Source organism: Hippopotamus amphibius, chromosome 3 (assembly GCF_030028045.1).
Source record: "Hippopotamus amphibius kiboko isolate mHipAmp2 chromosome 3, mHipAmp2.hap2, whole genome shotgun sequence".
Lineage (NCBI taxonomy): Eukaryota > Metazoa > Chordata > Mammalia > Artiodactyla > Hippopotamidae > Hippopotamus > Hippopotamus amphibius.
The window spans coordinates 111,839,306-111,856,283 of NC_080188.1; the positions used below are offsets into that span (position 1 = coordinate 111,839,306).

The 16,978-nt window shown below is 35.1% G+C and overlaps 1 protein-coding gene and 2 pseudogenes across 1 annotated transcript; 1 reads left to right on the forward strand and 2 right to left on the reverse strand.

The window, feature by feature from the left end:
- The first annotated feature begins 1,822 nt into the window (after positions 1-1,822).
- On the forward strand, positions 1,823-2,520 carry LOC130848680 (olfactory receptor 1030-like; annotated as a pseudogene).
- Positions 2,521-8,580: 6,060 nt separating this feature from the next.
- LOC130849963 (olfactory receptor 5M10) lies at positions 8,581-9,513 on the reverse strand. The gene has a single exon (XM_057729234.1). It carries the CDS (start codon positions 9,511-9,513, stop codon positions 8,581-8,583), a length of 933 nt encoding a protein of 310 aa, XP_057585217.1.
- Positions 9,514-14,926: 5,413 nt separating this feature from the next.
- Positions 14,927-15,863, reverse strand: LOC130848681 (olfactory receptor 1020-like; annotated as a pseudogene).
- Between the last annotated feature and the right edge of the window lie 1,115 nt (positions 15,864-16,978).

Consider the following 16,978-nt stretch of genomic DNA (forward strand, 5'->3'; position numbering starts at 1 on the left):
TTTTTCTATAAACACTAAGGTGAGGTCACCTGCCGAGAGTGAGAAGCAGGAAAGTGAAGTAAGGGAGAGATTTGAGGAGCAGAAAGACTAGGAAAGCCACAGACTAGGAAAACTATTCACGTTTAGTCATTTTGACAAGGATTTCTACTCAGACTATATAAAGATCCTCCACTAGTCACTGATCAAAATATAACCAGACCACTTTCAAAAATTTATGATGTGACTAGACACTTCATAAAAGAAAATATATGAATATCCAATAACCATATGAAAATAATTTCAATACCTATAATTGTCAAAGAAATATAAATTGTAACTCCCATGAGAAACCACTTCACGTCCACATCAATAGTAAGAATTAAAAAGATTGACAGAAAAAGTTTGACAAAGACAATGTGAATCAACTGTTACTCTCATCATACATCACCTAATGGAGTGTAAACTAATTCAACTAATTTGGAAAACTAATTTTTCCTTCTAAAATTCCTTATAATGTTTTAATTTCCTATAAAACTGTGACCCAGCAAGCATTAGGTTTTTATCCAAGAATGAAGAAGACATATATCCACAAAGAAACTCAAACATATGTAGGCAGTTACTTAGGTAAGCAAATTGTGATGTATCCACATAACGGGATACTAAGTAGAGATAAAAACTGAACAAAGTACTAACATAACTTATATAAATCTCAAAAATATTGTATTAGAAGGAGATCAACTTCTGAAAATGGCAGAGTAATGGCCTCCCCAAAACTGTTCCTCCATAAAAGCAATGAAAACAGGCCAAAATTGTCAAAATTATTCTTTCAGAATTCTGGATATTAGGGGCTTCACTGGTGGCCCAGTGGTTAAGAATCTGCCTGCCAACATAGGGGACATGGGTATGATATCTGGCCCAGGAATATCCCACATACCATGGAGCAACTAAGCCAGGGAGCCATAACTATTGAGCCCACGTGCCACAACTACTGAAGCCCATGTGCCTAGAGCCTGTGCCCCGCAACAAGAGAAGCCACTGCACTGAGAAGCCCATGCACAGCAATGAAGAGTAGTCACTGCTTGCTGCAATTAGAGAAAGCCTGAATGAGGCAACAAAGATCTAATGCAGCCAATAAATAAGTAAATACATACATACATACATACATTTATATAAAAACAAATTCTGGATATTAAAGGCTTGAACAATCCTAGGAGTGTTTATTCAAGTAAAAATGTCAGAATCTTGCTAAGAGTGAGTTTTGTGGCTTTTTCTTCCTATTCTACCCCTCTTCCTACCTGCATAGCTGTCTTGAAAACTTGACTTATAACTCCATGGCTGTGCATTGTGAAACTGCTTTAAAATTTCCACATTTTAAATGAGTAAATTGTAAGTAAATTTACCTCCCCAAAATTGATTTAAAGGTAAGTTTTGCTTTCCTCATAGTAAAGCAGATCAAAATTTTCACTGCATATTTAATACTGAGTTACTATTAATAAATAATAACACAGGCTCAATGTTAGGAGTCTTTCCCTGATTAGATTAAAGGAAGTCAATAGCTAAGCACTAGAAGCTAAGGATTTCTTCGAACCCATAATTTACTCCCCAGATTTTTAAAAAATTCCATCGAGAATGGAATCCACAAAGGTCTCCGATTTATCTCTGATCTCATTACTTTGTTCCCAGAAACAAGGAAGCCTCTATTTAAAAGAAGGAGGAAGAAGAGAGGAGAAGGCAGCGGAGGAAGAGAGAAGCAGCAGCAGGAGACGTATAGTTAGATGAGGAGATTAAAGAAATAAATTGGAGTGGTCCAGAGAAACACTATGAGCTTTCTCTCTGAACATTCATGACTCTGCTCCTTACTGAGTGTGACATGCTTGGAGCCATGGTCTATGATAGGTACGTGGCAATCTGCAGTCCCCTGCATTACAACAGGAATGTCCAGGCCACTTTGCATCTGCCGAGTCACTTTCCCCTACCTCTGGGATTCCACTATGGGCACAATGCTGGTAATGTTGACCTCTCGCCTGTTCTTTTGTGGACCCAACATCATCAACCATTTCTACTGTGCTGACCCACCCCTCTTCATGCTGACATGTTCTGACACTCACATAAAGCAAACTGCCCTGTTTGTGTCTGCAGGGATTAAGCTCACAGGCTCCCTACTCATCATCCTCATCTATGTTTTCACTTTCATCACTGTTATGAGGATCCATTCCAGTGAAGGGCAGCGCAAAACCATCTCCACCTCTGGCTCCCACCTGACAGCTGTCACTATGTTCTATGGGTCCCTGTTTTGCATGTATCTGAGACTAGCAAATGAGCGATCTGTTGAACAGGGGAAAATTGTGTCAGTGTTTTGTATTTTTGTGAATCCCATGCTGTATCTATTTATCTACCCTGAGGAACAAGGATATGAAACCGGTTTTAAGAAGAATATTTATGAGAAAACTTAATATAATGGTTCTATTTCAACAGGCTCCCAATGGGAAAAAGAAAGAGTACTGTAAACAATCCAAAATTAAACCTTGTATTTCAACCTGAATGCAATTCTCTAGAAAAGTAATAATAATCACGTGAGAGTCTAATGAGAACATTGTTTGGATATGATGTTTGATAAGAAACACAACAGCAGAACACCTTTTATGATTAAGTAGGGTCATGTTTTTAGTCTCACTTAAGAACTTGTTCCAGTTGATTACTAGGTCAGTGATATTGAGCATCGCTGAGCTACTTTTACCAGCAAAATGAAGTGCATTACAGTGTATTTCCTGAATATGAAAATGACTTACTCTCATATGTTATATACACAATTTCCTTTAATAAAAGCTATATACTCTTAAGAGAACCTCAAATCTCTAATTTTGAATTTTTTACTGGACATTTGGTTTATTTTCTAGTCTACTTCTCTGGAATATTAAACTATATGTGTTTCATTATTTCAACATAGAACTTAATATTTTACATGTTTTGATGATTCCACAATTTATTTTTTTAGTTTCTTTTAAACAAAACAGATTCCCTTCTCTGTAGAGGCTATTCATTCACGATTTAGAATTTTCTATTTTTACAGAAGAGTTTTGTATCATTTTGTCTCTACGACACTAACAAATATTGTTATATAATTTTACACAATTACCTTTCATCTCTTATCTTCCCACAAACAATTTTAACTTAGCTGCTCAAATATGCCTGAAAATTTTTAAAACTCTTTATTGGAGTATAATTGCTTTACATTGTTGTGCCATTTTCTGCTGTACAACAAAGCGAATCAGCTGTATTTATACATATATCCCCATATTCCCTCCCTCCCACGACTCCTTCCCACCCTCCCAGGACTCCTTCCTACCCTCCTTATCCCACCCTTCTAGCTCATCTCCAATCATCGAGTTGATCTCCCTGTGTTATGTAGCAGTTTCTCACTAGCTATTTATTATACATTTGGTAGTGTATATATGTCTATGCTACTCTCTGTTTTTTTATTGCAAAACAATGCTACTCTCTCATTTCACCCCAGCTTCCCCTTCACCCCCACCCCACCCCCTTCCCCCTTTCACTTGCTCCCCCTTCTCCTTTCCACCTGCCCACCCCTCCACAGCCCGCCTTGTCCTGAAGTCCGTTCTCTACATCTGTGTCTTTATTCTTGCCCTGCCACTGAGTTCATCAGTACCATTTTTTTTAGATTCCATATATATGCATTAGCATACAGTATTTGTTTTTCTCTTTCTGGCTTATTTCACTCTGTATGACAGACTCTAATTTGGTTTTAGAGTTTTACAATTATATAGTAGCATAAGCATATTCTGGATTGCTTGATATTCTTTGAAATTAGTCTTTAAGAGCATAGTATAACAACATTGATATGAAACATTTTAATACATCACTTCCTTTTAATATTCAGAGGGCTTTTATTTTTCCATCCTTAAGGAAATATTTATGCATATATTATTATTTCTGAACAGTTACTGTATTAAGGTAGATTTCCAAAATTTTATTCTTATCTCTCTTTATACTTCTTTCCTTTTGGGTGTAATGATGTGTGAAATCACCACCAGCAAACAGATACTCAGGTTTTCCTATGTCCTCAGTATCATCGTGAGTGTTCATTTTATTGTGTGTATGTGTGAATGTAGTAGGTATAAATTCAACACAGAAAACTTTGATCCATCAGACACTATTTATTGGAACTCAACTTTAATTTGTTTCTCAACATCATAGTATACTAGGCACCTGGTGGTGATGTTTAAGCTTGAGAAGACAAAAAGCCCTTTATTAGAGGAATTTTCTCTTCAGAAGTGAACTTCTGAATGAAAGTAAAATTCTGTTTCCCAGATTAAAACATTGTGTGTAGAGATCGATATTGACTTGTCCCCATCACCCACTCTTAACAAACATAAATGTGTAGCTTTATTTACCACTGAAGAAACTCGACCTATTCAAAATCACAAAATTTTTAAAGGAAAAAATAGAAGTTTTCATTAGAGGGAATTTGGATGATAATTGAGTTTGACACTGCTATAGAACAGGTTTTGAACTGCAGCATTTTCATACTTCCATATTTAAATTCTCACATGAATCAGTGAATATCCTTTATTCTTAATCTTAATATCTGAGTGATACCAGAAATATGCAGTTTTTTATTTGTTTTCTTGCTTATATAAGAAATAATTGTTTATCATAGAAAATTGGTACCTGGATACAAACAAGTTTTATTTCTTTAATTATAGTATTTTACAAAGTTTTTGTGATGTATATATTGAAGCACCTCTTTTTTTTTCATAAAAAGCCATATAAAATGATTTGCTCTCTTCTTTTTTTTTAATATTTCTTTCTTTATTTATATATTTATTTTATTGGCTGCGTTGGGTTTTTTTTTGCTGTGCGCGGGCTTTCTTTAGTTGTGGTGAGTGGGGGCTACTCTTTGTTTTGGTGTGTGGGCTCCTCATTGCTGTGGCTTCTCTTGTTGAAGAGCTCGGGCTCTAGGTACGTGGGTTTCAGTAGTTGCAGCACATGGGCTCAATAGTTGTGGCTCACGGCCTCTAAAGCACAGGCTCAATAGTTGTGGCACACAGGCTTAGTTGCTCCACGGTATGTGGAATCTTCCTGGAGCAGGGATCGAACCAGTGTCCCCTGCATTAGTAGGCAGATTCTCAACCACTGTGCCACCTAGGAAGCCCCTGCTCTCTTCCTAATTGGGAACATCTTCATTTCACTGTCTGTATACATTCTAATGCAAAATATTTCATATAATAATCAAAGTCTTCTTTATTTTCACAGCCAACACACCCTTCCAGGGGTTCTAGTTATACACATCCAGCTTCTGTTCTGTCTGCATAGGCCTGTGCTTAACCGGGTATTGAATGCAGGCAGTACTCACTTTTCAGAGTGCTATGGTCACTAAAATCCATGCAAGGACACATTTCCAGGTTCTACCACTTTCAGTTACACAAAATCTTGCAAAATGAGGGCTGCCTGTATTAACATATCACTTTTCCTTTTTCTCAACTATAAAACAAACATTAGCATGAAAATCTTTACCCAAGTTTCTTATTATGCCTTCAGCACATTTTAAAAATAGAACTAAGTAAAATTGTAGAAACATTTTTAAGACTGCTGAACACATGACATTAAATTCATTTCCAGGAAAACTGTATATTTTTATTTTTTCTGACATCATCAAATTATAAAATGCCAATCTTTTTGAACTCTCTTAACTACAAATACACAAAACAATATGTTATTTCATATTTTGATTACTAACAATTTTACTCACTAATTTTAGCATTTTTTGTTTATTAATTTTATACTTAGCCTTCAATATTAACTTATGTGATAATGTTTCAGTACTTCAAATGATTTCTATGAACTTATATTTTAATAATGTACTACTTTTTCTTATCTGGGGCAAATAGTTCACCAAAATACTGGATGTCTCTTTTAGCATCAAAGTCAGGTGACTTTTCCACTGCTAATTTCTCCAGTGCAATTAAGCTCCAGAGATATTTTCCTTTGATTATTTAAAAACATAACATGTATTTTAGTTTGGATCAATATAGAGTTTTTTTCTCAGTGTTTGAAATTACCCACAGTCAAGGCATATGTGTGGGCATGTCAGTTCTTTCAGAAGACAGTTCTTGGAAAAGTCTAAACTAGTTAAAGCTAAGACTCTTTGTTGAAAAATAATGTTGCATAATGGAAACATAATGATAAAGTGCAAAAGTAAATGTTTGGGGACGTCCCTAGTGGTGCAGCAGTTAAGAGTCCACCTGCCAATGCAGGGGACATGGGTTTGATCCCTGCTCCGGGAGGATCCCACATGCCCTGGAGCAACTAGTTCCATGTGCCACAACTCTTGAGCCTGTGTGCCGCAACTACTGAAACCCTTCTGTGTAGAGCCCGTGCTCCACAACAAGATAAGCCACTGCACTGAGAAGCCTGCACACCATAAAGAAGAGTAGCCCCCACTCAACACAACTAGAGAAAGCCCATGTGCAGCAAAGAAGACCCAATGCAGCCAATAAATAAATTAATTAATAGATTAAAATTAATAAAATAAAACCCAATAAAATATTTTAAAAAATTAAAAAAATAAATGTTTGTGTAAAATGTTAATAAATACACAGCATTAATGTGTAAAGGTTAAATGCTTCTCTCTTCAATTGTAGGCCACTTTTCTGGCCAAAAACCAAAAAAACAAATCTTAATTCACCGATACACTTTCATCTCTAAGTAGAGCTCTCTATGGCCTCCATTGCACACATCTTCCCATCAGATCTGGGGACCAACCAAACTACAACAATATTACTAAGAGTAAGAAATTTCTCCATATTTTTTCACATGATTTACAGTAGATATGTATTGTGTGGATAGCTATACCAGAGTTTCATGTTTATGTGTGCATGTACTTCCTAGATTCAACCCTAATATGCATAATTTCTTAGGTTACAAAGGTTGGATATCTAGGAACATCTGATTTGTATTCTCCTAAGATAAATTTGAAAGCAAAAAGCAATGAAGATGAAATTTCTCTACCATAAATTAAAACATGTTTTAAATCTACATTAGTGATGAGTATTTGGTTCAATATTCATATACAAAATGGTCAAAAAATAGAAGAAATAGACGGAAATAGATTCATTTAGTGTAAAATGAAAGATAACATCACAAATTAGTCAGAAAATAGGGGTTACTTAATTAAGAGTAGGAGGAAATAGGTTACAATGTGAGGGGAAAAGTTATATACGTTTATATGTTTTCAGCATTTCTCAGTTTTTCTACACTCGATATGTATTATTTTTGTGATTAACTTTAAATATAATTTAATTGTTAATATTAACTGCATTAAAAATGGTGTTCACCAAAAATAGTCTGTTTGAAATGTAAACCTTACACTATCAAGTGAAAATCAATGTTCAGATTTCTATATAGCATATGATTCTAATTTTGTTTTATCAATTATAACAATATATGTATATAAAATTACAGAGAAGACATTTTTAAAACACAAACATATGACTCATAAAACTTATTTCTTTACATCTGTTTATATTTTCTAGTTATTTATAATGAACATGTGTGCTTTTATAATCTGGAAAATATATTCTTAAAATACAGTCTAAATAGATCTCTCATATACCAAAATTGCCTCCTTTACATGAAACAGCAAGACAGCCCTATTATATTGCCCACAAATTATTATGTTCACCTGAAATGCACAGTAAATCCACTTGTTATACTTCTCTCATCACAATCACCATGATCAGGTATTGCAGTAACCTCATCAGTTCATCTTCCCCAACCTGCCATCCAGCATTTGCAGTGTATTGAGTTTAACCACTGTAATGTGAATTAGAAAAAGAGAGAATTTGGATTTAAGGGATTTGTCTTTGTACTGCTAAGTGGCTGAGTGACTTTGGGTAAGCCATTTACTTTCTCTCTGCCTAAGATTTCAAATGTTATAAATGGAGATGATTGTTTTCTCACTACTGCATTTGTGAGGATTAAATGCATAGTGATATAAAAGTGAGAACTTAACTAGAATTGAGTGTTACTTGTGAGAATTTGTATGCGTGTTCATTTATGGTCTATTCTATCTCAAGAATTTCTAAGGTGGGTTTCACTCAAAGACTTACAAAATGAAAAAACCTAATCACAAATAGAGGTCCATAAGTAGAATATAAAAAAGAGAGAGATTACAAACAGATCAAATATTTGAATTGAGAGTTGCCAAGATTTAGTTTAAATTTGGGTCCTGAAAGCCACAGTGGTTCTCAGGATTATAAAACAAAAGGAAGCATATAATTACTTAGGCAAAATGTAAGTACTTCGCAATGATTCTTAAACACATTTTCAAACAGGATAAGAATCTTGATATCAGAACATTCTGGTGCCTAAGAATGAGATACAACTCTGCATAACAAAAAGGGAAGTTTGCTTTAAGTTAAAGGAATGTCCCACAGACTAAATTATGCTGATCCTCAAAAAGAAATGAGAACCAGGTACTGTGTCACAGGTAGAATCTAATGTTACTCATTCTAGGCTCTACACACTGTCTTGTCACAGACACTCAGTCATTTCAAATGAACAAATACTTAAACTGCAATTTTATAAATGATTTCTCTTAATCATTTGCTGCATGGCTTGGATTGCATCCTTGTTCCTCATACTATAAATCAACGGGTTCAGCATTGGGCTCAAAAAAGTATAAAAGACTGCAATTATTTTGGACTCCTCTACAGACTTCTCAGATGGAGGCCTTAAGTACATGCAGAACAGGGTTCCATAAAATATAGTGACTATGGTCAGGTGGGAACCACAGGTAGAAAAGGCTTTGTGCCTGCCTTCTGCAGAGCGGATCCTCAAGATGCATGCAATGATGAAAAGGTAGGACAGGAAGATGATGAAGAGAGAGCTTGAGAGAGTAAAGCCAGCAACTACAAACATTGCCATCTTTTTGACATAAGTGTCAGAGCAGGCCAACATTATAAGAGGAGGATCAGCACAGTAGAAATGATTGATCTCAAGGGAGCCACAGAAGGACAAGTGGAAAGTCAGCAGTGTCTGAGAGAGTCCATTGAGGAAGCCATAAGTGTAAGGGACTGTGACTAGAGAGATGCAGATGTTCTTGGACATTCTGGCGCTGTAATGTAGAGGACTGCAGATGGCGACATAGCGATCCAAGGCCATTGAAGCAAGGATGTAAAATTCAGTGATGACCAGGGCAATGAAGAGAAGACACTGTGTGAAGCAGCCAGCATAGGAGATGGTCTTCTGGTCTGAGAGGAAGTTGTACAGCATGTTCGGAGTAACGTTGGAGGAATAGCAAATGTCTACAAAGGAGAGGTGGCTGAGGAAGAAATACATGGGAGTGTGGAGGTGGGAATTGGTCCTGATCAGCATGATCATGCCCAGATTCCCCACCAGTGTGATCAGGTAGATCACCAGAAAGACCCCAAACAGGATCTTCTGCAGCACTGAGTCAGCCGTGAGTCCCAGGAGAATGAATTCCTTCACTACAGTATGGTTTGGGGAAGACATTTTCTCATTCCCTGAAGACTGAAAGTGACAAAGAATGTGAAGAATTCTGTCTTACCCTGATTCTGCATTTATTCCATTTTTTATCATTTACTTTTGATCTATGTATCTATAAGGAAATTACTCTTCTCAAGAAATGCATCAGAATGGCTATGTAAATATTTTCATTTTATCTCTCTGTGTTATCTCTTTCTCTATATATCACAAACCCACTCACAAACTTGCACAGGCTCTTTCTCTTTCTTACTTGTGTATGTGTTTATATACATACACATTTATACCTGCCTTCTTGGAAAACTCTATATTTGGTATTTTTAAAAATTTTGTGAAAAAGAAAGCCAAAGAAATGAAAATCAGGTATGGAAAGCAGCAGGTCAATAGCATCATTCAAATGCACAAATAAAGGATGCTGAATTTCTGGGGTCGCTGCAGTTCTGATATCCTATTGTTTCAGACGCAAAATAAACAATAGATGTTCAGTATAGCATTTTCTCCTGAAATCCGTACTTGTCTGGCTTAATTTCATTCAGAAGGCATTGATTTAGTAAATTTATCTCTTGATATATGGCTAAGGAGTTACAGAATGAAGAACTGTTCTCTCTGCTTTGTAAATTCACCCACTCATTAGTTATATACACTGCAAATACTGATTTTTTTTTCTGTTCTAGGTTCTGGGGGTACATCAGTGAAAAAATTCCCTATCCTAATGAAGCATATATTGTAGGAGAAGGAATGGCTTTTGAACACATAGACAAAGATTTACAACAGAATGTCAGTTTAAAAAAATACTGTGAGGGAAATTAAAGGTTGGGTGCTTTTAGATGGACATTTAGAGAAGGCCTTTCTGAGAAGGCAGAATTTGAACAGTTAATAAAGAATTCAAGTATATGGAGAAAAGCATGGAATTTTTTGTTTCATTTTTTTGTAACTAATAGACATATGAAAATATTTGTTTAGGAAAGCACATTAGGATAGCTTGAAATGTGGACTTAGCTCCTAGCTGGAGCACTGTCTCTGTTTTTCTTCTGGAAATAAAATATGACTGGAAAAAGCATGTCTTAAGAACTTCACCTTAATGCCTTTTTAATTTAGTTTTCACATATACATAAAGAAGAGCTTGCATATTATACTTGATTTTTTAAAGATGCCATGAAATATTAACATATGAATAGAAAATAAAGTATAATTGATGAAAATAACTTTTCTACATCAGTGAGATGGTAATCTTTACACAAAAGAACAAACATATTTTTAGCGAACAAATGTAGAAAATGACCTACCTGTAAAAGCTGACTTACCATATTTTCTAAAAACAAGGTAGGAAGTTTTTTAATGTGTTTCTTTGGAATATGCCTAGAGTCTTTTTTAAATAATTTTTCAAATCCAACTAAAATTGGTTTTGTTTCTCAAGGGAATAACCTTAATTTTATGCTTTGAGATCTTAGATTTTCCTTTGAGGCCAAAATCTCTACTTAGCATCTTTGTATACTGCTTGGTCTTCTGTACCTGAGGTCTTTAACAAAGAGAAATTCATTATCACTTTTAATAATTATGAAAGGGAGAAAATATAGATGGGTGAGTTTTGCATTTTTCATGTATAAAAATTCGGGTATTCTCATCAGAAGTCTTCAGTGTTAATAAAATTAAAAAAAAAAAGAAGAAGTCTTCAGTGTTTCTTTATAAACACTGAAGTAAGGTCATCTAATGAGAGTGAGAAATTAGAAGGTAAAGTTGGTGAGAGATTTGAGAAGCAGAATGCGTGTAGAGAGCAGAAGAGTGACATAACCAATGAACAGAAGTAAAAGTACTGGTCAGGTGTGAGCATCCTTGGGAAGGTGGGCATTGTAGATTTATACTGGAACCAGTCTGTCCCATTGAACTGATTTCATTAACATGCTAGGAATCAAAGACAGGTCTGAGAAACAGAATCATTCATAAAATTGATGATTTATGAAATTGGTGACTTAGGAAGAGAGTTCAAATTTGAGTAAAGAATATCTGAACATTGTTTGGTACTGCATTTGTTAGAGAATAAAGGAATCTAGAAACCTCTCACTAGTCTCTATCTTCCAGTGCATTGATAATCCCAGCCAATACAATCAAAAGAGTTAAAGTATAGTCTCACCAAGACAAGAAAGGCATCCCCGATTGTGTTACATTTCCAGATGCTGGGTTACACTCTAAGAAATCGGTCAGTATAGAATCTCCTCTTAAAATACACAAATAAAATGTTAACTAGATTTATGGTGGTGATCATTTTGCAATATATACTGATATCAAATCATTATATTGTACACCCAATCTTTTTTAATATGTGACAGAAAAGTTTAGAGTATATTTTGGAAGGTCACATGATTACAAAATCAATATCCATAGATTATTTATATTATTATGTGTAAACCAACCACAGCTGGCAAATAAAATTTTCTAAATATCACTTATAATAACATCAAAAGCATAAAGCACTTAGAAATGAATATTTTAAAAAAACTGCAAGAGATACATACTGAAAACCACAAAACACTACAGAGAGATATTAAAGAACACCTAAATAATGCAGAGATATATCTCACTTGTGAATTGGAATATTCTATATTTTTAAGTTGCTAATTTTTCCTAAGTTGATCAATAATTTTAATGCCAGTTCAGTCAACATCTCAGCTGGCTTATTTTCTTTAGTAGATAAAATGATTCTAAATTATATAGAAATATTAACAAAAAACTTAGATCAGCCAAAACAATTTTTGGAGAGAATAAAATTATTGAATGATTTACACTGCCTAATTTTAAGAATTAGTAAGGAACTACAGTACTCAAAACAAAGTGTTGATCCAAGGATAACAAATTAATGATACAGAAGAGAGAATTCAGAAATATAATTCAGAAACATATCCACTCATATGCAATGAGTAGATTTTAGAACAAAAGTACAAAAATATTTCAGTGGGGAATGCTACTGGAATAATTATCTGTATAGAAAAATTTAACTTCAATCCTTATATCATATCATGAGCTAATATCCCAATATTTATTTGATGTGAATCATAGGACTAACAGTAAATACTAAGTCTACAAGTCCTCTTGGGAAAAACAAAATAGAAGAAATTGTTCACAATCTGGAGGTAATCAAAGATTTCTTAGGGAGGAAAGAAAAAGCATTAATTGTGAAACAAAAAATATATGTATTTTATGTCACCAAATTTCAAAATGTGGAAATTTCATATATTTGTATTATTCAAAAATAATGTTAAAATGATGAAAAGGCAAGTCACAGACTTGGAAAAATATCTGTGTCAAATTTTGGTAATTCTCACAATATTTCAAACTTTCTCATAATTCTTATATTTATTATGGTGATCTGTGACCAGTAATCTTTGATGTTACTACTATAATTGTTTTGGGGGACCATCTATGCTCATATAAACTAGGGAACTTAATAAATGTTGTGTGTGTTCTGAAGGCTCCATCAACCAGCTCTTCCCCATCACTTTCCCTCTTTTAGGGCCTTCCTATTCCCTGAGACAACAATATTGAAATTAAGCCAGTTAATAGTCCCACAATAGGTCAAGAAGATCTAGTTGAGATAATTAATGAAAGTAGCTACACTAAACAACAGATTTTCAATGTGGATGAAATAGGCTTATATTGGAAGAAGATGCCATCCAGAACTTTCATAGTTGAAGAGAAGTCTCTGGCTTCAAAGTTTCAAAGGACAGGATTTTCCTGACTTCAAAGCTACAAGGAACAAGCTGACCCTTTTGTTAGGGGCTAACGTAGCTTATAACTTTAAATTAAAGCCAGTGCTCATTTACCATTCTAAAAATTCTAAGCCCTTTAAAAAGTATGCTAAATCTACTCTGCTTGTGCTCTACCAATGAAACAACAGCCTGGATGAGAGCACATTTGTTTACAATATAGTTTACTGATATAGTTTATTTTAAGCTCATTGTTAAGACCTACTGCTGAGAAGAAAAAATAAAAAAAAAAAAAAAAAGAAAAAGAAAGAGAAAAAGAAAAAGATTCCTTTAAAAATAGGATTACTTATTGACAATGCACTGGTTACCCAAGAGCTCTGATGGAGATGTACAACAATATTTATATTGTTTTTATGTCTGCTAATACAACATCCACTCTGCAGCCCATGGATCAAGGAGTCATTTTGACTTTTGAGTCTTTTTATTTAATAAATACTTTTTGTAAGGCTACAGCTTCTGTAGATAGTGATTCCTCTGATGTATCTAGGCAAAGTTAATTGAAAACCTTCTGGAAAGGATTTACCACTTTGGATGTCATTAAGAACATTCACGATTCATCGAAAGAGTTCAAAATATCAATATTAACATGATTTTAGAAAAACTTGATTCCAAACTTCATGAATGACTTTGAGGGGTTCAAGATTTCAGTGGAGAAAGTAACTTCAGATGTGGCAAAAATAGCAAAAGAACTTGATTAGAAGTAGAGCCTGAATATGTGACTCAGCTGCAATCTCATGATAAAACTTTAATGGATGAGGAGATGCTCCTTCTGGATGAGCAAAGAAAGTGATTTCTTCAGATGGAATCTACTCCTGGTGAAGATGTTGTGAAGACTGTTGATAACAAAGGATTTAGAATGTTATATAAACTTAGATGATAAAGCAGTGGAAGAGTTTGAGAGTATTGATTCCAATTTTCAAAGTTCTACTGTCAGGAAAATGCTACAGAGAAATCCTTTGTGAAAGGAACAATTGATGCAGCAAACTTCATTGTTGCTTCATGTTAAGAAATTGCCACAATAACCCAAATCTTGAGTGAATGCCACCCTGATTAGTCAGCAGCCATTGACCTTGAGGCAAAATCCTCCACCAGCAAAAAGATTATGCCTCACTGAAGGCTAGGTGATAGTTAGCAATAAAGCATTGGGTTGGCTATAAATTTCATCTAGGCTTTTCCGTAACAGCTTATGAAAAACCTGAACGAACTTTTTGGCCAACTTGACATTTGTTTAATTAAAATATCATAGATATGATGCTGTTACACACAATAGACTATCATATGGTGTAAATATAACTTTCATATGCACTGGGAAACTAAAAAATGTGTGATTTACTTTATTATGCTATTCACTTTATTGCAGTGGTCTGGAGTGGAGCTTACAGCATCTTTGAGGTACGCTTGTACTGGGTTTTATACCTCCAAACAGGGAGTTGAACTGTGATATTTGGTTATTTTCAAGCATATAGGTTCTATGGAATAAGTGGGATTTATACAGAGCAACCATATTCCTCAGGATGCCTGGGACATTTGATCCAATTCCACTATCATAAAAATAAACAAACAAAACCTCATGACAGGATAAACAGAGGCAGAGTAAGTGGAGGTGAATTGGGTCATTTCTAAGTTCCCTCAGAGTCCTAAAGTCCCATGCTTTAATGATTCTAAGTATAGAAGCAAAAAGAAGTTGTTTTAAAAAATTTACCTAAGGAAGTTTTGACCTCCTTGTTTCTCAGACTATAAATGAGAGGATTTAATATGGGGATGACCACTGTATAAAACACAGACACCACTTTGTCTTGGTCCATTGAGTAGCTGGAGCTGGGGCGCAGATACATGAATAGGATTGTGCCAAAGAAGATGGTGACCACCATCAAGTGGGAAGCACAGGTGGAGAAGGCTTTGTGCCTCCCCTCAGCAGAATGGATCCTCAAGATGGCAGTGATGATGTAGAGATAAGAAATAAGAATAGTTAGGAGGCAACTCAATTCATTAAAACTGGCAAAAACAAAAATGACAATTTCATTGACATGTGTGTCAACACGAGAGTTTCAGGAGGGGTGGAATGTCACAGAAGAAGTGGTTGATGACATTTGAGTGGCAGAAAGATAGCTGGAAGGTGAGGCCAGTGTGAATGGCAGCATTTATAAAGCCTGCAAGATATGTAGCCAACACTAGCAGAATATTAAGATGGGGAGACATAGTGACTGTGTAAAGAAGAGGCTTGCAGATGGCCACGTAATGGTCATAGGACATCATGGTCAATAGGAAGCCCTCAATGCCAGCAAAGGAACCAAAAAAAAAGAACTGGGTGGCACATTCATCAAATGAAATGACTGGGTTCTCCACCCAGAAATTCACTGGCATATTAGGGGCAATGACAGAAGAATAACAGAAATCAAAAAGGGAAAAGTTACTGAGGAAAAAGTACATTGGCGTGTGGAGATGTGAGTCAATCTTGAATAATAAGATCATGCCAAGATTTCCAAACACGGTGATCATGTAGATGACTAGAAATACCATAAAAAGAAGATCCTGTAGCTCTGGGTGATTACTAAATCCCAGGAAAATAGATTCAGTCGTTGTTGAATTGTTGCTCATACCTTTGTCTCAGAATGGATGATTCGTTTGCTGAGATAAGAAAGAGATAAAGGAAATACATTACACCAAAATACAAAGAAAATCAAACAGTTTGTTCTCTGCTATAAGATTACTTCTAAGGTGTCCTAAGAACATGTGTATTAAACCTCTTTTTTTTACTGAAGAACAACAAACAACAAAAAGACAGATTTCTTAAGTAAACTCAGTAACCTATTTTATTTAAAAATGAATACTTATGCATGTGTGTGAAGTCTTTAATAATCAACCACTGTCTATATCCCACCTTAACTCCCAACTTTTATCCCTTCCTCCCTTGATCTTACTACCTTCACTACCCATCATCCAATTCCTCTGCATTCCCCTTGTCAGTGAAATGTATAACATAGTTGGATATACTTGCTAAATCCATTTCTGTTTCCCCTGTTTTCTCTTAAACCCACCTTAATCAAGCTTTCACTCCATCACTCCACAAAAATTGCTCTTTTCAAAGTCATCAGGGGTCTTTATGTTACCAAATTCAGTGCTCAGTTCTCAGTCCTCATCTTTCTCATTTATCAATAACTTTTGTCAGAGTTAATTGTTAACTACTCCTTGAAAAACTTTCTTCTCATTTTCCAGGACACCAGACTCTGAGTTTTCCTCCTACCATATGGGTTGCTCCTTCTCAGTCTTCTTTGTTTATCCCTCCTCTTCTCTCTGACTCTTAAGGTTGGAGCAGCTCAGAACTTACTTCTTGATCCTCTTCTCTTTTCTCTTTACACTCTACATTGGTGATTTTATTTAGTCTCATGACTTTAAATACTATCTATATATGTACAACTCCTCAATTTATATCTCCAGCCCAGACCTCTTTTCCAAATTCCAGACATAATTAAATTGTTTACTCACATCCCCACATTAATATGAACTCATACTAATGACTCAACATGACTCAAAACTGATTTTCTCAGGCCCTCTTTAGTCTGTCCCAACATAGCATTCCCTATGCAAGTCAATAACTCTCTACTTCCATTTCTTCAGATAAAGTTGAATACAAACTAATAAATATTAGAGAAATCATTCTCTTTTCTTTCTCATTCACTCCATAACCAGTCCATCAGATAATTGTCTCTACC